General features: G+C 32.5%; 1 protein-coding gene across 1 annotated transcript in view; it reads right to left on the bottom strand.

Annotated features, from left to right (window-relative positions):
• Window positions 1–24,031, bottom strand: part of LOC126745564 (uncharacterized) — a 64,378-nt gene extending 40,347 nt beyond the window's left edge. Inside the window, exon 1 of the mRNA XM_050453454.1 lies at window positions 23,751–24,031. Coding sequence (XP_050309411.1) covers window positions 23,751–23,808 — 58 coding nt within the window. The 5' untranslated portion in view covers window positions 23,809–24,031. The remainder of the gene's footprint in view (window positions 1–23,750) is intronic.
• Between the last annotated feature and the right edge of the window lie 416 nt (window positions 24,032–24,447).

The following is a 24,447-nucleotide window of genomic DNA, read 5'->3' on the forward strand; positions in this document are numbered from 1 at the left end:
TGGAGTATATTCAATGAATTCATATCTCGTCTAGGAAATTGAAATAGAGAGACAAAGAGAAGGTTTCTCTCTCTGACAAATTTTAGAAAGGATCAAAAAAGTAATGATGATTCATCAACTACCTGCAATTGACAAAATATTTCTATTCTTTCTTTAGAACAGAGAGAGAGAGAGTGAGAGAAAGAGATATAAAAAAAATATTGAATCAACTTCCTGGAATCAGTATAAAATTCCTATCTCTTCCAGGCGGTTAAAATAGAAAGAGATCCAAATACAAACATATATTTTGTACGTCTTCCACGTAGTTTTTCCACGTACTTTGACGTAGTTTTCAATTTCTTGGTGGGTTTACAAGCAAATTTTAACTTTGCTTAGGTCCATCCCTGATAAATCAGAGAGTAACTCAGAACATTCTTGAGGCACAAAAAATCTTTTCACATCAAATTTTTCACTAGGAGTTCTGTCGACTTTCAGTGAAAACCTTATGAAAATGCCTCAAATGATTTTTGAGTAACACTCAAAAATTAAATGTTTTCCAGCCTTCTGGAGTTTTTATTTATATCTTCCAGGAACTTGGATGATTTTTTTTGCATTTTCCAGACTTTTGCAGTTGTTTTATAAGACTTCCAGGGTCTTGGGGTAATTTTACATATTTTCCAGGAACTTAGAATAATTTCCAAGCATCTGGAATAATAACGTATGACTTCCAAGGAAAAGGATTTGGTTTTTTATTTTTTCAGGTATCTCTTAGAGATTTTATAAAATATGTCATATTTTCCAGGCTCTCCAGGCAGTTTTTCCGTACCGTATTCTTATTAAACTCATTGATTTCTTTTACGTATTATTCTCTCTACTATTAACCTCTTTACAATAAATATAGATATCTTACACTAGATTAACGTATCTTCCTATAGTAAAAATAAGTGGTAAATGTGTAAACAAAAAACCTATTTTTTAGATGTATATCGTAATGATCTCAACCATCGCTAATATACCAGCTGTTCTCCAGCACTCGGGAATTATCGCGGTAGTACAAGCGACATCTCTGGACACACATTGAAACAGTGGTCTTGCCGCTAGGGGGCTAATTTAAGACGAAATATTGGCGCGACTTTTAAATCCATATAAATAACACTAAGTAAATACAGTGTTAATAAATGTTTTTTGTAGTGTGTTTTAATTCGTACCTAAATCAACGCAATACTCCAAATAGATAAATGTTTATTGTAAATAATTCTGTTGGTAATCTTGAAATTAATTCGCTATTATTGTATTTAACCTGTGTAAACAGAATCGTGTATTAACATTAATCAAACTATTGAATATTGATTTTATCTTGAAGTGCAATTGCTCCTTACCGTAACTTATTAGGTTCAAGAAATCTTTTAGTAGAATAGGCAAAATTAATTTGAAATTTTGACTGATGTACCCACTTTTGTTGCATCCTGTTAAGTTAAAATCAACTTAATTTCTTGCCAGTATGTACAAGCTCGACAGTAATTTACCTTTGAACAGCCACCGCATAGTATTTCGTGTTCTGATTTTATATAAAATTGACTTGTTTCATAGGATTTCAGCTCCTCTATATACGTTTTCTGATTATTCAAAAAATAAATGGAATTATCAACATCGTTAGAATTGAGCTTCCTGACCTAAAAGTTCGACAGCTGCAACCATACAGGGCTTTATTTTTAGGTTTGTCGATAATTTGTTCCTTTTTGGATTTGGCAATCAATGTTCCAGAATTGGATGTGATTTTTTATATTCTTTAAGAGTTTTGGAGTATATTCAATGAATTCATATCTCGTCTAGGAAATTGAAATAGAGAGACAAAGAGAAGGTTTTTCTCTCTGACAAATTTTAGAGAGGATCAAAAAAGTGATGATGATTCATCAACTAGCTGTAACTGACAAAATATTTCTATCCTTTCTTTACAACAGAGAGAGAGTGAGAGAAAAAAATATAAAAAATGATTGAGTCAACTTCCTGGAATCAGTATAAAATTTTTATCTCTTCCAGGCAGTAGAAATAGAAAGAGATCCAAATACAAACATAGATTTTGTACATCTTTCAAGAATATGACGTAGTTTTCAATTTCTTGGTGGGTTTACAAGCAAACATTAAGTTTGCTTAGGTCCATTCCTTATAAATCAGCCACAAAAATTGTTCACTGGGAATTACTTCAACTTTCAGTAAAGATTTCATGAAAATGCCTCCAATAGTTTTCGAGAAACATTCGAAAGTGTCTATCAAATTGCCAATTTTAGCCTTGCTTAGGTCCATCCCTGATAAATCAGAGCGAAACTCAGAACATTCTTGAGGCACAAAAATTCTTTTCATATCAAATTGTTCACTAGGAGTTGTCTCGACTTTCAGTGAAAACCTCATAAAAATGCCTTAATTCTCCTGGAGTCAATATATCTATATTCCAGGAATTTGGATAATTTTTTCACGTTTTCCAGACTTTTGCAGGACTTTCAAGCGTCTAAAATAATATCGTATAATTTCCAAAGAAAGGATTGGGTTTTTTGTTTTCCAGGAGCTTTCAAGTATGCTTTAGGGACTTTTTGAAATTTATCATACTTTCCAGGCTCTCCAGGAAGTTTTTACATAACGTATTCTTATAAAACTCATTGATTTCTTTTACGTATTATTCTCTCTCTACTATTAACCTGTACCGGTCGAATATTGGATATGCCAACCTCCACAATCCATTTTCGTGCGGATTAAATTAAAGCCATTATCGATTAATATTGTGTTTTTATTTTGTCTGGATAAAATCGTAGAAAATAAGAATAAGTACATAATAACGAAACAACAAAAAAAAGAATCGCACGAGCGATTTTCTTGGCATCGACGATTTTTGCACTATAAACTGAGTTTCAGACGTTCCAACTAACGAATTATGGCGACATTTAAAATAATATTAAATTTTTAGTATGGTACTGTAATAATTAAATTATTCTGATTAATTGTTGTATTTTTCTTGGGTTATTACTACATTAAGACGCTCTGTGTAAACAGATGTGGTTCTTTTTCACTCACGGATTTACGGAGTATTTTAATAGAAGCCCTATAAAGGCATTGAAATTAAATTAAAGCCCCTACACCACTCGACGGTTTTATATGTTCCCAAATCAAATACCCGTCGAAAATGTGAATTATTAAAATATTGTCGAGGTTTCACGAAGTACATATAATGCAAGCTGCAGGGCAAAGTCTACTTAAAATATAGATTACCACCAAAAATACTCTTGTCTTGTGCGGTTCTTGCATAAATAATTATATCATAATTTTCAATAGCCTATCCGATAAAAAACATTAAACCGCAAACACCTTTTCAATAACTCTTTTTATAAATGAATGACAATATTTTAAAGTTTGTGCGCCGTAAGTCATGACGTCACTTGTTAGTTACGCGAGATGTTCGCTGCTGGGTTCGAGGATGCACGCTCGGTAGTCACGGTGTTTTTAGGTCCACTAACTTTAGGTCAGTTTTTACCTAGATATGACCATAAAACAAAAGTAAAAATTCCAAGTCAGGGTCTCATTAAACGTACATATAATTCTTAAAAAGCTACACGTGTTTCGCTCTTATCGGAACATCATCAGTCCTAGACCAACACAGATCATATTACAACTGATGTTCAGTTGAATAATCGAGGAAAATAAATACGCTATTGTAACTCCGATCTGGCTTAATCCAACCTTTAAAACAGCGATACTTGACGCTCTGTAATGGGCCTTCCATTGAAGTAATCGTGACTATATACGAGTCGCATTATCTTAGAACATCTATAGACTGTCTCTAATTAGAGTGAAGGAAGAGCTTTGCATTTGAACCAACTGGTTACCAGTACGTAAATTCCTTTTTAAAAAAGTTTATGCCTACTGTTCTCCTGACCTTACCAATGATAGAATAGACCTGGATTAAACAAATGATTGAAGCAAGTTAGAAATACTTTAAGACGAGAATAGGTATAATTGTGACAAGTTGGAGCACTGAAGGTACCTGGGTATTCAGCGGTTGGCATCTTTAATATTAAATATTATCTAGCACAGATTCTAGATGCAATTAATATACAGGCAAGTCTCCAATGCAACCAGTCTTTAACAACAACAACACTCCAAACGGCTCAATTGCCTGGAAAAACTATTACAATACACAATAAATTAGAAGAGTATTCCAGGCATACCAAGTGGCTCAATTACCTGGAAGAATCATCAGAGTTCTTAGAAAAGTATTCCAGGCACTCCAAGTACCTTAATTAACTGTCAGATCCGTCACAATAATTTGTCCAAAGTGGAAAAGGTACGTCCTGCATTAAAAAGGTAAAAATTTAACATATATTGTTTACATTAACACGAGGTTAGTCTGTACGAACTAATATAGAATGAAAATTGTCATTTTAATGTTAGAAGGTATAATAAATTGATGTAGTATTTACTGACTACTCAAAGGCATTCGATAAAATCAATCATGATTGGGAATTGACCCTTTACACTAACCGACTGATTTTTTAATCATATTTAGTCAAAGTGGTTTTCTCTTAAATCACTTTATTGTCTTCTCTATTGTGGTTCTCTAGAGAAGGACCAAAATATGTGCTACTCCAAGACATAATGGAGCTATAAAGCAGCGAGAGAAGGAAAAGAACATATTGACTCATGAACGTGGAACATTCAAGTCAATTGTGTAGTCAATAAAGTGAGAATTCAACCTTAAGGAACAATAGAAGACAAGATAGAACGTGAAGGTTCTTCGTTATTCCGATCCTGTTTCTTGTGTTTGTTATTGACATTATTCACGTGAACCATCAATTATTTGCCCATGATGTGTATCAGTTAACTCTATCAAAAACAGTTATGCTGAAATTAAGAAGAATAGTCAAATTTGAAGTAGTTGAAGACGAAGGTTGAATTAGCATGTGGCACAATAAATTGCATAGGTTATGGTTACGAGTTAAAGTGTAGTATGACGAGTGTTATGTGAGCAACAGTTTTCCATTTCGTTTTTAATATATTGACAAATTACCGCGCAATTTTATATAGATCAATGAAGTCTATTGGTTGTTTATTGGTGAACATTTGATTGAACCATATATGTTACAGAGCATCTACAGCGGTTCTTTAGTGAAAAGTCTTGCCGGAAATTAAAAACTCTAATTCCTAGGATTCTAGTTCCTGTGGATTTTTTTTTGAAAGTCGCTAGTTTGAGATATCACCATTAAGGAAACAGAGCAGCTGTAATTCACTGATAAAAACGATAATTATATTTTTAGCCAAGTACGCAGCAAACATGTGCGCCGTTTAAACAGGTGTAACCAAGTTGTTGGCAGGCTTAGTCACTTTTTGTAAAAATAATTCATTTATTTAATTGGATACGACTCGGCAGAATGTTTGCAAATACACTTTTTCCCGAAAAGTAACTAATTAATATTTCATCCAAGCATTTCTCAATTTTGAACAGACGCACGTTATAGACACACTAGGTAATAAAACGCTCGGTGCGATACTACAACTATATTTTTGGTTATCTCTGGAGCATTAAGGGATTTTCTCGATGCCGTTGAAATTTATGGCTCTTAAAAGCATCAGTATTAGGAAAACGTTAAAGTTCACGTTTTTATGGGTATGCTCGGTTTTATTTAGATGGCGTGTTAAAAGGTGTAAACATACGGATATTCATTAAATCGGGACATTGAAATAAATATTATTTAAACCGAATATATATATCCGAATGGAAAAGTGCTGTGAGGTTAGTTTTTGAGGATTGTCTTCTTTGATATTCATCAAACTTCTTTGTGGTGTTCCCAATTACTTATCCACTAGTGAACAACGAGGTTGTTGTCTATTTCCGGGATAATCGGACATGCGTTGCCCATTTTTTTTTCTATACAGGGTGTAAATAAATAGATGCGAAGAAAAAATTCAGGAGCTGATTCTTGGGTAAATTTCAAGGAAAAAACTTTATATGAAAGTATGTCCTAAAAGGCGAAACCGGGTGGAAAAGATTGAAGAAAAATAAATGTTTTTTTTTTTAAATAGCTGTAAAACCCCTGTAGATATTTTAATAAAATTTATTACGTGTTTATTATTAATATTTAGATGTGATTCTAATTTTTGTTTTAAACCAAATGAAAGAAAAAGAAATTAACATAACAAAATTTTGAAAATGACCACTCTCTACCATTATGCATGATAATGATCCGATAAAAAATTCCGGGAGAATTTTTAATTACGACATATTAATTAATAATTCGATTTCTCAAGTCAATCAACATCCAGTACCGGAATCCTGTACACCAAAGTTTTTAAATGACCTCATGTGGTAAAATCTAGTGGATTCATATCTGTTGACCGAGGTGGCCAAAACCTATGGGGAATCTTATATACACCTGTATATAAGATTCTACAAATTTGTGCTACAAAGCCTGTCGTATTTTATTCTAATTTGAACCTCTGAGATATTGTATGTTAAAATACTTAATTTATCACTTGACAGGATCAACAAACAAATGATAGGTTCACTGTTCATTTCACATTTAAAGCACCTAAGTTTATAACTCTCAAAAAAATATAGAAGAAATTAACAGCAGACAGTACTATTTAAACTAAGATAAATTATACGAAAATAGTAAATGACAATAGTATGACAATGTTCAGAAAACGTTAATTACTATTTAATTAATTTAAAGGGATATTTTTTGTTTTCCAAGTAGTCTTCAAAGACTTCTTACCTAAGAACTGGTTTTCCTACATAAGGCTACGATTTAATATGATGCTTTAATATTACCTAAGGGTTCGGGAAGAGTCCTATAGGACAGCCTGAAAGTTTAAAATAATTGGAAGCTACTTGGGGTATAGGGCCGCTCTTTAATTGTTCTTAAATGAGTATTCAAGCTTCTTCAGATCTTTTTTCCTCCGAGAAAGACACCATATTGGTAATGTCGGTATCTTCATCAGCGAGACTTTCATGTGCATCCGATATTTCGACAACTGAATCATCTTCGTTATTTATAATTTTCATAAGCTCTTCTTCGAAAGTTAATGTTTTTGCATATGAAAGGCATACTGCTCTTAACTTTTTAACGCCAAATTTCGTTTCTTTGCGAGGCAGAACAAGGACTCATGCAGGTAGAAAAGCCATAGACCTGGCTAGAAAACATGGCTGAAAGAAGAAATCAAAGACCACTACAGGAACTTAAACAACTTCAATGTAAAATTGAAGTTTCTATTTTTCAAACTTAACAACGTATTACATTATGCGGAATTTATTTATTTGGATTGTAAATTCAGAGATGCAGTAACAACTTTCGGCTCTACTACTTTTAATAGATTACACAAGAACTTAGTAACCTTAAAAACAAATATATAACTTCACTTAGACTCAATGATTTCCACAAATATCGCAAAAGTAATTTTAGTCATGTTTTTCACGATAGATTTATGAACCTTAGTGGTATTTCTTTTTCTGAAGTCGAATTAAAATTTCTTAACAACAATTTAAAATTTAATCTTCCTACTAGAACCGACCGATGTATTAGGGAAACATTGGCTATAGAGGCTGAAAATGCTCTACAGTCAACGGATATATCAAATAAGAACATTTTAAGAGCAAGAATAGGAGCAAGAATAAGATCAATAAAAAAGAAAATGAGGGACAACGATATAGTTTTCACAAAAGCCGATAAGGGATCATGCTTACTTGCCTTAAAAAGGGACGATTACATAAATAAAATAATGGATTTTCTAAACACAGATGACTTTGAAAAGGTCGACAGAGATCCCACAGGTCCATTCTTTAATAAATTAGTCTTAGACATGACCTTGGTAACCTTAGAATATTTTAATTCCACAAAACAAAAACTATATCCCATGAACCCTCAAACACCTCTATTATATGGGTTGCCAAAAGTCCATAAAACTAGCATGCCAATTAGACCAGCCTTGTTACCAGTTATCATCTTGGCTTAATAACGTTCTTAGAAATGTCTCAGACTTCAAAGCGCCATATTCTGTAACAAATTCAGTGAATTTTGCCAAAAGCATTCAGAATGTTCACGTTCCAGATACAGCCCAGCTTATATCGCTAGACGTGAAAAACTTATTCCCAAGCATTCCACCCGCTGATTGTCTGGTCTTAGTCAAAGATCTTCTCAGGGAGAAATTTGATTCACTCTTGGCGGAAAATCGACTTTTGCTCCTTTCTACTGCAGAAAAAATGCCGTTTGGAATAAGTTTTAAAGGAACAAGAGTACCCCCATATCTTAATTATTGATCTTCTTTTGGCAATTCAATTAACGGTCATTGAACAGTAAATGGGACAATTTCTTTTAAGTAGATGAATATTATTCAAAAAGACCCTTAAATGAAATTATGACAAAAGAGGGTGTATCAATTTGAATGTTGGAGTTAAAGGTGCTAAGGATGGCTCGCATCTTGACAAAAATAGGGTGGTTCTAGTTTTTCCAATCTCTATGGCAATTATTCCAAATAGCATTCTTGCCCTCAGATTTCCTTTATTAAAGTACTATAAAATTTATTTCACTATTTAACATTTTAATTAAAAAAAAATAAATATAAAGGTTCCTCCTTATAAAACCATTCTTTCTGTATCTGTAACGTGCAGAGAGGGGTTTGAACAAGCATACATTAAAATATAAACAGATGGATTAAAGTTGGATGCAAAAATAGATATTATTAACTATTAGATATTATTTTTTTACGTTTTATTTATATATTTTTTACTACTAAATATAACAAATGCTGTGTCTAATGTCGTGGCTTTCTTGTACTGGTTATTTTTTATATACATAGGTGCGTAGGTATCAAAAAATCAATTATGTCAGTAAAAATGGTGCCCAACAGTGTAGAGGATATAAAATTTTTTTGGAATTATTTTGAGATATTTTGACTTTGAAAGTTATAATTTCAAGCAAGTTGATCCGTGAACACTTGAAAAAACTGCTTCAAGAACTCTTTTGTAAATTCATGAATTAGCATTGGAATCTGAAAAATTAACGAAGAAATTATAATTCCAGGCTCATATCTCTAAATCCAAGAAAGTTAGAGATTTAAAAAGTTAAAAAACTTGGCTAGGGGTTGTTGTTTCAGAAAGTTATTCCAAATATCAAGCAGAGACTTCAATTGCCTGGAATCAAATTCTCATTAATCGTCTGGAAAATATAAGAAATTTCAAGAAAAGTTCAAACGAATAATCAAAAGGCTTAAACCAAGCTCAAGGTCCCTAGAAAATGTCTGGATAACATTATTATTAACTTTAAAGGAAGACTTTAAATGCCTGGATTAAAATATCTGAAAAGTTCGTTGAAAATGAGTTTTAATAAAATAAATATTGGAAAATTCGTAAAAAAACTCTGGAAAACTCTAAAAATATAAAAAAGGGGTGTAAGTCCAAGAGTAAAAGAAACCCATCAAGTTCAATGATAAAAATTCACAATATTTTGGCGCCCAACAGTGTGGGATTTTTTTTTTTACGGGAAAATATAAACTTTACCAGTTTTTCGTGTCAAGACATTTGTGTTTTCTAGATCAAAATTTTTTCCAATTTAATAACCGTTTTTTCAAACAAAAAGAGGGACTAGCAATGGGCTCTTGTTTATCGCCATTTCTTAGTGAAGTATTTCTTAGAAACAAAAATAATGAACAGTAATTTTAAAAATAACATCATCTTTTATAAACGGCACGTGGATGATATATGTATGATTTGGAATAGAAGTGAGGTAGAGCTTACAAATTTTCATAATTATGTCAACTCTCTTCACTCTAAAATTGAGTTTACAATCGAACGGGAACAGAACAACACCTTACCATTCTTAGATTTATTACTTAAGAGGGAAAGAAATAAGATATCCTTTGAAATATTTCATAAACAAGCAACAACAGATAATGTTATACAATATAATTCAACATCACCGTCCTCACATAAATTTGCTGCTTGTTTTACAGATTTTTTAACATCCCACTTTCTCTTTTAAAAGCTTTAAAAAAAAATTCTTACCATTAAACAATTAGCAGTCAGTAATTTTTTCCTTCTTAAACCTAAAGTATAAATTATCATTTAATTTTATCAAACAACAAACAAACTATATCAAAACTTTTAGGTCGTTTACTTATTTTGGTCCAATTTCGTCACAACTATTCCGCTTTTTCCCTTTGGCATAACCCCAGCGTTTAAAACTAATAATACATTAAAAAGACATCAAATTAAAACTAAAGATAAACTACCTCCGCTATCGTCTCCAGGAGTTTATGAGATCAGGTGTAAAGAGTGCAGTGTACGTCGGCCAGTCTGATAGGAAGATTTCTACTAAGATTAGTGAACACAAGGCCCAATATAATAAATTAAAAAATAGCGATATCACAGTCACCAGATCGGCTTTTGCTAATCACCTCCTTGACTCCAAACATAATTTTCCTGACAGCTAAAATATAAAAATACTTCATCAGTGCAATAAAAGTAAAAAACTAGACTTGCTGGAGACAATGGAAATTAGTAAAGCTTTTAAAAGCCCAGATCTGTTCTGTGTTAATGAATGATTTGAATTTGATGGCCACCTAGTTTTTAGTAACCTGAAATAGTTCTAGAGTCTCAAACGATTTCTGAATGTATAAGGTGATTTGATTGTTTAGTTTAGTTCTTTGTACATAGATAGTGTCATTTTATTTATTAATATGTTAGGTTTTTTGTGTAAGTTTTTGTTGAATTTTCCTTTTTTCGGGTTACATCATCTTAATTATTATTTAGGTCTGATGATGCTCTAGTCGAGCAGAACATGTAACCTTTGTCTTGTGATGCTGTAGATTTTGTGTTTGGTTAAACCTGCAGTCCATAAAGTAAATAGAAATAGAAAAATTAAGCCTCAAGAAGTCCTGGAAGCAAGTCTTGGAAAGAACGAGTGTATGTTTTCCCATTCAATCTCTGTGGTAGAAAATGTGGGCCAATAAGGTGGTCTCCAATGATTTTAACCCATACATTTAAAGAAAATTGTTGTTAATGATGAGCTTCAAGCATGGGGATTTCCATTTGCCCAAATGTGGTTATTATGGTAATTAATGATTGACTCTTGGAAAAATTAGCTTCGTCGGTAAACAGAATCTGCCTTAAAATCAACGAGAAAATTCAAGACGCCTAGGAAAACCACTTGGTGGTAATAAAGCCTGGACTCGTTGTACGTGATATGGATATAATAACTGATCCTTTAAAGTAGTCATATGATTGACATGTAACTGCAGACCAATTTTTCTAGTACTGGTGTCAGGTTGTTCAGTTAAATTAAGTACTGCCTCTTCCGATTCCGGTGTTCTAATATCCACAATCATGCTTTCTTGGTTGAAAAGTTCCCGTTTCTCGTAGTCTTTGATAAAGGCGTGCAAATAATGTATGATGAGGTGCCATTTGTTGAGGGTACATTTCAGCCTATATTCTAGATGCTTGCAAGACCATAGGGTCAAAATTGAACAAAAAAGTTTCTACTTTATAGGAGGCAAGAACTGACAATCAGCCAACAATCAATACAGATTAATAGGTTAATACATTATTTGAAAGGTTAAGTAAAATACAAGAATGGTTAAAAGGTTAAGTAAACAGTGGTGTTCCATATTTTTTATCCAAAATATTTACTTTAAACCTTGCACGAACGTCACTAATACAAATATAAAAAAGTAGTGAGCCTCAGAAAATGCCTTTTGATGCATACCAAATATTACTAAAATATCTGTATAATAAGACTTTTTTTATATTCATGCAAATTTCTCTCTAACTCAATAGGGTTCCTTCATTCTACTTTAGAATAATAAAAAATGAATAAAAAATATTTTTTCATTCTTTTTATTGTAGGTTTCTATATTGATTCGTAGTGCGAAGTAGAGGCCCTCTAAAAAAAAACTTTATCGGGCTCTTTTTCGTTTCCTTAAAAAATAAACGACTTGACGGAAACTTAATAAATAAGACCGAAAAGTGAAAAGTAAAAACGTAAATAAACCTATATTTCAGCTCCACTTTTAGCCTGCCGAAAAGCTGAAAGGAACGGTCCATTTGATCCGACGTTTTCTTTTCAAAGACGTGCATTTTATAGATACTTCCTAAATAGGGCCGCCGTTAAATAAAGTTTTTTTAGGACCCCCTAACTTTAAAAAAAAAATCTCTCGCCGAAATGGTACCTTTTGCCTTTTTTTACGGCATAAAAGCGTTTTAAGTTATCGGCCAAAAATAGCAAGAGAGGGTCGCTGAAATATCAAATAATAATTATTTTACTAAGCGATGATGTTTTTATCGCGTGGACCGTTATTGCTTTTGAGTGGGGTCCTTATTTATATTTAATCAGAAAACGGGGATTGTTAATCCAGACTTTGCCTTAGGCAAATCATTATTTGCTTCAATGTTATATTAAAAAATTAAAATATAAATAAATAAGACAAGAATATAAATGCCTTTGTTTTCCTTGCTTAACCCTAGTTCAATTTAAGTATGTAACATTTCACCACACCCTATTTCCTAACCAGACAAGAAGTACGGTAAATAAACATTGTTTAATGTAAACACTTCAATAAGACAATGGAGCAATGAGACAGGATTGGGTTTCAATTTTTAATTACACATACTTTTTATAAACGACCAATCCTCCGTCCATAAATTACGTAAGAAGTAAATTATGATCGACTACAACTAATTAAAAAATGTGTTTAATTAAAAGACGCAAATTTTACTGAAAATACCACGAATACGTCGCGTAACTAACAAGTGACATCATGCCTCGTATTGCTCTGCGGGCAACGGCGATTTGGTGCGAATTTATACATTTAAAGACTTCAATCAGTAACAGTGCTAAAGTAAAATTCGTTGTTTGAGTCTCAGAAGAATTTAGGAATAACTTGTTAGTCACAAACTAAGAATCTAGCAAGTGTCTGACACTAGCCCATTAAAAATTATATAACAGAAATAGATGGTAGAATTATCAAAAAGAAATTGTACTGCATTTACTAAATTATTGATACGTATCGTGATCTACCACTCAAGTAAGATTGAAAGTAGTTAATACTATCTGGAATACACAGTCAAACGCAGATTAAAAAATGAGTCAAAAATATGCTGATGAGCTCCATTCGGTCTAGAAACATCAGATACAAGATAAACCTTACCTTAGTCCGTGGAAATTCTTTTTAAATTACTAGTTTTCATCGAACTATGATCGTCAGGTCCATTAAAAAAAGTCTTTTTAAGTGATTTTTAATAGATTACATAAGGCATTCTACTTTAAGTGATATTTCCAGGTAATTTTGTAGTCCAATTTTTCTAGAAATGCTCTTTGGAGTTCTCTGATGGGCTCCATTCCAACCAGAAACTTGAGGCACAGGGCAAATTGCTCTTACTTTCTGAAAACTATTATTTAACTACTTTTTTTCATGCAGCTCTGACAAAAGACCCTGAAGCTCAAACTATGATTGCCAGGTCCATTAAAAAACTACTTTTCAAGTAATTATTAAAAGATTAAATAAAGCATTTTAAATTAATCAATATTTCCAGGTAATTTTGTAGTCCAATGTCTCTGGAAATGCTCTTTGGAGTTCTCTGATCGGCTCCATTCAGACTAGAAACTTGAGGTACAGGATAAACCGCTCTTACTTTCAAGAAATTATTATTTAACTACTTTCTTTTTATAGATCTATGACAGAAGACCATGAAGTTCAAACTATGATCGCCAGATCCAATAAAAAACACTTTTTAAGTAATTTTTATTAGATTAAATAAAGCATTTTATATTAATCGATATTTAGAGGTAATTTAGTATTCTAATATCTCTGGAAATACTATGCAGAGTTCTCTGATGGGCTTTATTGAGACAAGAAATTTGAGGTACAGGACAAACATCTCTAACTCTTTAGAAATTCTTATTTAATTATTGATTTTCATCGATCTATGACAGATGACCCTGGAGCTCAAACCATGATTGCCAGGTCCATTAAAAAAAGTCTTTTCAAATGAGTTTTAATAGATTATATAAAACATTCTGCTTTAATGGATATTTCTAGGTAATTTTGTAGTCCAATTTCTCTGGAAATGCTCTTTGAAGTTCTCTCATGGGCTCTATTCCGACCAGAAACTTGAGGCACAAGGCAAACCGCTCTTACTTTCTGGAAATTATTATTTAACTACTTTTTTTCATGGAGCTCTGACAAAAGACCCTGAAGCTCAAACTATGACTGCCAGGTCCATTAAAAAACGACTTTTCAAGTAATTTTTAAAAGATTAAATAAAGCATTTTAAATTAATCAATATTTCCAGGTAATTTTGTAGTCCAATGTCTCTGGAAATGCTCTTTGGAGTTCTCTGATCGGGTCCATTCAGACTAGAAACTTGAGGTACAAGACAAACCGCTCTTACTTTCAAGAAATTATTATTTAACTACTTTCTTTTTATCGATCTATGACAGAAGACCATGAAGTTCAAACTATGATCACCAGATCCAATAAAAAACACTTCTTAAGTAATTTTTATTAGATTAAATAAAGCATTTTATATTAATCGATATTTACAGGTAATTTAGTATTCTAATATCTCTGGAAATACTATGCAGAGTTCTCTGATGGGCTTTATTGAGACAAGAAATTTGAGGTACAGGACAAACATCTCTTACTCTTTAGAAATTCTTATTTAATTATTGATTTTCATCGACCTATGACAGATGACCCTTGAGCTCAAACTATGATCGCCAGGTCTATTAGAAAAACGACTTTTTAAAGGATTTCTAATGCATTACACAAGGAATTTTACATTAGTCCCTATTTCCAGGTAATTAAGTATTCCAATTTCTCTGGAAATAATCTTTGGAGTCCTCTGATTGGCTCCATTCAGACTAGGGATTTGAGGTACAAGTTTGACCTTTTACTCCCTAGAAACTCTCATTTAATTACTGGTTTCAAGAGCTCAAACTACGGTCCCAAATCTATTAAAAAAACGACTTTTAAAGTGTTTCAAGTTTCTTAAAGTTGGCTCGATTGGCTTAAGTATGAGTATAAAAAAAAATACTTAATATGTTAAATTATCAAAAAAAGCGAAAATTGACTTAATTGGCTCAAAAAGTGCCAGAGAACATAGTTTTCCTGTATTTGTCGAACAATTTTGGGTACCTCCAGGCGTTCGGGAATTTTTTTCACAATGAAAGAATTCTGTTAGCAAAAAATAGTTTTAATAAAAAAGAAAGCTACATTTACAGAGAACAATTGCCCAAAACCCTTTTTCTCCTAGTTAAAACGGGTTTCCCTTGAGAACCGTTTTAGTGACGCGAGGTCCGCGCCGAACCGTAACTGAAATGCTGAACAGGTTCTCGCTCGAAAACTCCACTTCTATAGGGCCGATTTCAAAGGGCATTCTTTCAGACCTCGGGACCATATATGGCTTTTATTTCCTCCAGTTTCAGGAAAATCTGTCCAGTCAGTTTTTCCGGAAGCGCTTCTACAGCTCTGTGTGCCATAGATAAACAGTTATTAAAGGGGGCTCAACCTGTATATTACCGATCGTCATGTGTGATACCAGTAGTATGATCTCAGTAGAAGCAGAAGGGCTAAAAAATGAAGGAACCACTGAAATTACGAAGAAGAATCCATAATTATTTGCAAAATTTTACATTTTGTTAACTCGATATTGTACTGCATTAGTGGGAAGATCGGACCCCACAGATCCGAGTAGAACTTTAGGAATTACAGCACCTTAAAAAAATGGTATCTGGCTACCGTACACGTTAAGTGTTGATGCCTAAAACTAGCCATATTGCTTAATATAAAATGATGAATTTCCTTCAAAGTAATCTTCTATTTGATTCTTCAGGAAGGTCTTAAAAATTTTACCAAAAATTGGGACTAAACTAGTATATTATTACCTGGAATATCTTCTATTCTTAGGCAGCTATAATCGTATGATTCTAAGCTAGATATTCAATATTTTTCAATAAAAGTGAAGCTGTCACCATGGTCCTTATGCGTATATTTACCAAAAAAAATTCTTCAATTTCCTTCGGTTTTTAATGATGATGCTTTGCAAATGAGCAACATCCGCAAATGGCCTTTGAAGATATAGCTTTTTCCTTTAAATAGCCCCATAAGAAAAAAATCGAGTGTCATCAAATCTGGAGAGCGAGGTGGCCAAAAACTGATGCATAACTTTTCTAACACTTGCATCTAACCTACCGTCTCATGGAGTAATATCGTACTTTTGGTACTTAATGATATAAATAAGCACCAAGAGGTGACACTTAAAAAAAATAAAAACAAGACCGAAATGTTTATTTGACGACCGGGTGTTTAATGACGTGCCTAAAAATACGCACGGGCCTCTTGTCTCCCGAACATCTGGAATAATATAAATTACTCAAGCGAAACCCGTAAAATGCAACACGGTGGTTAAAACACATACAGGGGCGTACTTTAGGGTTTTGATGTCGTAGATTCACTGGTTTGATGCTAATTGGGTGCAGCATATGTTTGTTAAAAATTGATTTTTTTTTTGGTGAGTTTTAAGCAACAAAAGGAGAGTCTTTAATTAATTAACTACTGGAAAAAGTATCACGCGCGTGTTACAGCTAATCAGTAAAAAAGTGCATTTCTATAAAACTCTCCCCTGACTGCTATTTGCTAGTAGTAGGGATCGGCCACCGGCGACACATTTTTTGTTGTTCCCTTCGAAAGAGCATTTTCCGACGGGAGCATAATGTATAATTTTAATTAGAAAGCCCGGGGTGTGTCGGAGGCAAAAACCTGCCTTCGTGAAACGTGCTCAGCACACCTGTTATTGTAATTAACGTCAAAAAAGCGGGCGAGGACGATAATGACGCACCAAAAAATTTGTTGTTTTTTTTATTTTATTGCTTGTAAATAATTAGAGAAATTATTATTAGTAAGTACTCATTATATCTCAAAAGAAAATTATAGACAATAGGTTACTTAATGGAAAAATTATGGACTTTTGAGCAGTCCTTTTGACAAATAAGTAATTTTGTATTTGTAAAACCCTATGTATACATAATCGTATAGAAATACTTTTACTTAATTCAAAGTGCTAAAAATATTTTGGGTTACTTAAAAACATGATATCTAAAAAACAATTTACTGCCAAAATTGACAACTTCTAAAATGTGTTAGTGTCCTTCAACGTGTTAATATCAGAGGGGATTAAGTTTTAAAATGTTGCTCCTAAATAATCTATAAAATGAAGGTTAATTTGCTTATGATTCTGTGGTACCTTGGTACCTATTCTGTGACTCCTGGTACCTTGGGAATGCGTGATTCGTTTTTCTGAAATATCAGTACTATGCGCAAAAGAACATACTTTTTCTATATAAAGATGATTTATATCGCTAATATTAGAGTTGTATAGTTAAGTAAAGTCTATTTTTCTTATAAATTACTTTAAGAATATAATTTTGGACAACTTTTAACGGTTGAAGAGTAGACTTGTAAGTACCACCCCATACTATTATGCAATAAGAACGGAGAGACTCCTCTAAAGATTAATACACCTGGAAACAAATGTTGCATATTTGCTTATTCAGGCTGTTTATTCTAATTTTAATTCAATATGATAGATATGTCTTTAGTGTATAGTGTAGGATTAAAAAATGTGTATACAAAATATTGGATATACTGACTCAGTAAAACTAACATAAATATGTGTAGGAATAAAAGGTTCTCAAATAAAAAAAAAAAGAAATGTTGTCAGTAAAATATTAGCGGAGTTTCCAAGGAAAATTGTTTCGTTTATTGGAAAAGTTCGAATGTTGGTGAGTTGCGACGAAAAACTACTTATTGGTCGAAATTTAAAAGTCGTGGGTAGTCGGTCGGAACTTTCTTTGAAATATCGCAGCGAAGTTTGCGAAATTCATATTAAATCATTTGACAAATGTTTTTTTTTGCCATGCGAAGAATGTTTATTTATTGGATTTAAGGATCATGTTTCAGCTTACATAGCCAAGATTATCTAAAAAAAGGCAGTAGGTAATGAATTGAAGGCTCTAAGAGAAGTAGAAGGAATGTTTGAATGGTGTTTTAGGTTTGAGAGTTTCATAGTTCACTTTAGAATCTAATAAAACAAAACTCTAATACAGTTTAGAGGTGCAGCACAGATTTTTAAAAATTTCTGCCATAAACAACAACAACAAAAAAAACAGGAACAAACGAGTCCGCTTTACTGCTTTGTTAAATAAAGAGTTGGAATGAAAGTTTCGATGGGCCACAAAGGACTTTCAGAGGGAGACCCCTGTAATGAAATAAGTTTTAGCTTGTGAAATGCAAATTGAAACTTTCGCACCGGAATGTGTCTTGAAACATTTATAGAACGAAGTTTCTGTACCTGACCGATGAAAAGCCAATATTATTTTAACTAAATGGCCTTATAAAAATAACTAATTATCAATAAACACGGCACGGTGTGATGTGCCTAATTAAATTGTTTTTTTTTTTCATATATTTTTACATACTGCTAAACTAATTTAATTAAAGCGATAATAACGGTTTTACACGAAAAATAATTTGACCCTGTTTTATATCGCCCCAAGGGCACATAAACATTCAGCTACCATTTTAAATTTCTGTTTTATTAATATAAAGATAAATTCTAAAATGTAATTAGTAAGCTCTCGGGGGGTTATCATATAATCGTGATATAATGTTGCAAAAATAATATGGAATGTTATTGTTGCGACCCAGAAATAATTTGTAATTTCAATGATTATTAATTGGGACATTGGCTCGATTTTTTTTGCATACAATATTTATTTATATGGGATACAGGGTATAGGTCTAATAGTGCCTTAAGAGGAGGTTATGTGAAAGCACATCAGTCAAATATTTTTATAACTAGATGATCATATTTTCCACCAAAATTAAACTACTCAATGAAGATATTGACCTCGAATGTTCGTTGTTTGAAGATTTTAATTGCAATCATAGCATCTGTAAACCAGGCACCATACTTCAAAATTAAAGAGATACAAAACTTATATTTTTTCACAATTTGCATCACTTGAAGGTTTTGGACCAACTGATAATGCTGTAGTACTTAAGGATCATATAGATATTCTACTCAGATGCCTTGGACTTTTTCAAGGTGTTTGACACAGTCAATTACAAGATATGAGGGAATGGACTATAAATTGTCAAGGTAGATTAGCAATTAAAAACGTTAAAGGATGTAGGTTCTACCAATTCTAGTTCTATCAATATACTTTTTAAATTTTTGAAATCGGATTAGGGGTTGATGAGTTATAAGCATTTTAATTTTTCTTGAGGTCACTAGAGCCTTGGCATGCCCACTTGCGATTCCTCAGACGATTTCTCAGGACCCATGCACATAAAATAAACCGTATTGGCAAGAACAGAAAGTATTCTTCAATATTCATTTGAATTTCCAGGGTCTAAGGTTCATCCTAGCAAAGACATTCAGCTTTTAAGCCCCGTGGTCTCCATGGCGTTGGTTCTGGACCGATATCCGCTCATATCTCTCTTGGTAGTCTTTCTAGGAGCATCAATCCTAGTAATTCTTAAACTAGTTACTTAAAGTAATAATTGTAAGATGCTTACTTTCAGGCAATTTTGAGGTTAATATTTCAATTTTCAAGGCAATTTTTGCTATTTCTTCCAGGCATCTAAATTCATTTTCCAAGACCGAAGTCACATTTAAGCTAAAAAATTGCTTGTCGTTATTAAAAAACTAACCGACTAACAATATAGCATCTAAATTAACATTTTTATCCATAAACAAATGCATGATCGCCGGTCAGTATTTAGACATTCCACTATAGGACTCGGCACCTATCTTTAGTCTACCTTTACAAAACCTAGGGTGCAATTTTGCCTAATAAGATTTTAACAGTTATTGGTGGCTCTTGTTTTTAAAGAAAATCTACATCAATACGTGAAATTTCCTCTCTGGATTTCAACATCGCCTTAACATTCCGTTTTACTATTCGGCACCTTAAATAGCTCATAGTATTTCGGCATCAAAATTTATTCAAATCGCAAATGGTGGTGCCGAACCCTATAGCGGAATGTCAAAATACTGCCGTTGAATATGAAAATAATTCTACCGAAATCGTAATTAGACGTTGACTAATTTACACACTCCAATGATGGCACTTATCTAATTTTATTTTAATTTAATTTTTCTTAGTCGCAATGGCAATATTTTGATAAGACATTCATTTTACCATAGATTTTGTAAAAAATTATCCAAATAATTTATATGTTGCTATACCGTTGCTACTGGACTAAAGAATCGTAAAAAAAATATATTTAGTTCAGTAGCAGCGTAATATATTTTTCCTATTTTTGATTTAATAAATACTACTAGTTTAGTAGCAACAAGACACAAAAGACAACCTCGTAATTATTCAGTTTAATGTTCAATAAAACCCTATTAATACTCGCCTAATAGTCGTTATAGAATATATTTTAAATGAATCTTAATGCCAATTTTTATTTAATCCAATAGCATAATATATATTTTTAATTCCTAATTTAATTAAAAATTCATTAACACTTATAAGTTACTTAGCTCAAGTGAATAACATTTACAAAAAAGGTAATTAAAAAAATCTAAGTTACTTGGTTGCTACTGGACCTATGTTAAAGATCTTATTAGTCCAGTAGCAACAAAAATACAACTAAATATATTTTCAGTTTATTAATTGAATACTATTAGAATATTAAATCAGCTTCATTGTCATAAATGATATATGCCTATCCTATGGCCTTCAGAGACTTGACTGTTGAATACCTTGAACAGCAGATCTTCCAATAATATTGAGTAATTTTTAATAATCAGTCAATTGAGATTCTTTGAAGGTCAGTCAAAAGAGAACAAACTGGAAAATGTAGTTTTCTCTTTTTAGGGTAATAATTAAAGGGTTTTTTATTCCAGGCATTGACTAATGTTTAGTTCAGTGGCAGCACAATATATTTTTCTTATTTTTTTATTTGATAAAAGACAACACGTTCGGGGTATATTCAATGAAAAAGGTTTAGTGTGCTTGGTTGCTACCGGATCAATTTAATAAATACTACTAGTTCAGTTGCAACAAAAAGCTACTACTAAGTTTAAGTGAATAACATTTACAAATTTACTTGGTTGCTACTGGACCTATGTAAAAACTATTATTAGTCCAGTAGCAACAAAAATACAACTAGTTATATTTTCAGTTTATTAACTGAATACAATTAGAATATTAAATCAGCTTTATTGTCATAAAATTATGACTCCAAATAATGGTTCCAATTGCCTCAAAAATATAATGTATGCCTATACTATAGCCTTTAGAGATTTTACTGCACATAATAAATCTTCCAATGATCAGGAGATTGGCCTATGAATAAGGAATATTGAGTAATTCTTAATGACCAATCAATTGAGATCCTTTGAAGGTCAGTCAGAGAACAAACGGGTAAATGATTTTTTCACTTTTTAGGGGAATTAAAAGGTTTTTTATTCCAAGCATTTGCAGTGATTTTTCAAGATTAGTAAAGGCAGTTTTTAATCCTATTAAGCAACTAAGGTCAAATTTTTAAAGCAATGTAAAATAATTTTTTATTCCTTCCAGGCTTTTAAAGTCGTTACTCTAAGATAGTAAGATGCTTACTTTTGGGCAATTTTGAGGTTAATTTTGCAATTTTTGTCACTTCTTCCAGGCATTTACACGAATTGGCAAAAATTATCTTAATTAACTGTCTTGTTCATATAAGCAAAATTTTTCCTAATCTCCTAGAAATATATAATATATGCCTCCACTCTGGTCTTCAAAGACTTTTGACTGTCAAAGGGTCAGGACGTTGGTCCATAAGTAAGAAGTATATTATATATCTGTCAATCTGTTTTATATAAGTCATGAAACATAAGTATGCAAATGACACCATTGTGTTCTGGAGTTTCAAGCGTAAAGCCTCAATAACTGCAGCCGGTTCCATACATGTGCAATGACTCTAAAGTACTATAAGAACCCTTATAAAACCGAGAAATACCTGCAGCATCTTAATTGGTATTTTTATTTAAGTAAACATTTGTACATTCCACTATAGGATTCGGCACCTGTCTTTATTCTGGTTGATTTGAATAAATCTTGTTGTCGCCAAACAATGACCCGAATACGGTGCCGAATTATATAGCGGAATGCTTAGCCAATGCTAAAATCTGAAAGTGAAATATCGCGTAATAAGTTGGATGTTGCAATTTTTTGACGGTCGTTTGTTGAAGAAGAAAATATAGAAAGATATCAAGTAACCTAAAGTTTTACAATACATTTTGTCAAAAATTCTTACTTGACATTCCACTCTGGATTTCAGCACCGCCTAAACATTTCGGTATACAAATAGTTCATAGTTTTTCAGCATCAAGATTTATTCAATTTCTATAGTGGTGCCGAATTCTACAGGGTGTGCCAACCAACAATAGCGCCTTAACTATACAAGATAGAGCAAAAAGTTCTACAGCAAAGTTGTAGGGTTGACAAAAACCGACGAACTAAAAATATTTTTATATATACTGGGTGTGTCACAAAAAAGTTACTATAAAATATTATTATTTTTTTAAAGGTACGCCCTGTATATTATGGTACTAAAATGTGAGTCAAAAAGAGTACTTTACTTTGGTATAACGTTTTTAAAATTTCCGTGCGGCGTTGCAACGTAATTAATTTTTTTATGTTATTTTTTGCCTTTTAGAGGGTTCGTTTAAAAAATCATAAATAACTTAAAATTTATTCTGCGCCTATGAAACTTGTACCACAGTTAGTCTAGGGTACCTTCTCTAGGCTGACTATGATAATTTGTAATTTTTTAATACAGGGTGTTTTTAAAGAACTTTCAAACTTGCTGATATTAAATACGCAATATGTCAAATTTTTCAAATAGAACACAAACATAGAAAACGGCTCTTTTTGCCTCACATTTTAGTACCATAATATACAGGGCATATCAATTAAAAAAATCATATTTTATAGTAACTTTTTTGTGACACACCCAGTATACATAAAAAATTTTTAGTTAGTAGTTTTTTGTCAACCCTACAACTTTGCTGTAGAACTTTTTGCTCTACCTCGTATAGTTAAGGCGCCATCTTAACCGTACACCTTGTTGGCACACCCTGTATAGTGGAATGTCAAAATTCCGCCGGTAAATATAAAAATATTGCTACCGAAATCATAATTAAACATTGATTAATTTAAAAATTCCAGTGAAGGCACATATGTATTTTTATTTAAGCCTTTATTGATTTTATAGAATAATAATATTTGTTATGAAATTTGCATTGTAAATTATTTAACAAAGGGGGCGAAATGCGTCGAATTTTTGATGAGTATGAAGTTTCCTACGTTAACAAAGCTGGACATTTTAGTTGGACATAATATCTCATAGTGGGCTACATTTTGGTCCTTCGAGCCAGAAAAATGCATTCAATTTTTGTCAGTAAGTAAATCAACTTATAAAATTACTTTAAATATTTTTTTTACAATAAATTTTGGTATCAGCAATTTAAGAGCTCCGCATATACGCATGCGCTAACTACTGACTTAAGTCGTGTTTAATATCAGGTAGTTCTAGTCCATCGGACACATAGGCAAGATGTGTAATAGAAGATCGAATCAAGTAATAAAAGCTTATAATAATAAGAAGAAGATTTTGGTCCTTCGAGCCAAAAAAGTTGGTTTCAATATTTTAAATAAAGTAAGTTGAACCAAACTTACCGCTCAACAAGGTGTAAAGCGCAACCCACCAAAGATCCAAAAAGTACACAGCACACATGACTTAAATCCACATCACAATTTTAAACTGAATACGTTAAGTGTCAATTTGCGCTAAAACATTCACTTAGCTACATTTCCATTTACGTCGGTATCGGTATCTCCTGTTCAGCTATAATAGTTCGTAACGAAAACAGGCGTCGTAGTTTTACGAGCGCGTCGCGACGCCAAGCTCCAGCAGCGTCCTTTCGCGTCTCTCCGCATACGGTTCTCAAATAAACCGGAGAAGACAATACTAGGGGCCTATCACATCAGACGGAGTAGATTCCTGATAATGCGCGCGCCCACCCTCTTCTATATATATATATATTTTTTCTGATCTACGACTTTTCGAACTTTTTTAATTTTAAGGGGAAAGTGTCAGTGTTCGGGGGTCCTAATGGTTTTTTTCACGCAACATTTCATAAATATGGGTATTGGCCGAGCTCGTTTTCCAGGGAAAAATATATTGCCTTCGGTCGTTGTACCTTATATCAATTTTCTATAATGGTGAGAATTATGGTTTTGAGTCATATGAATTAGATTTGATTGAATGAATTGATAATTTTAACACCCGCCTATTTAAATCAAGTTAAGAGAGACATACAATAATTAAAATGTGGGAAAATAATTATCCAAGAAGTGGGTATATTCATTGATA

Source organism: Anthonomus grandis, chromosome 16, assembly GCF_022605725.1.
Source record: "Anthonomus grandis grandis chromosome 16, icAntGran1.3, whole genome shotgun sequence".
Classification (NCBI taxonomy): domain Eukaryota; kingdom Metazoa; phylum Arthropoda; class Insecta; order Coleoptera; family Curculionidae; genus Anthonomus; species Anthonomus grandis.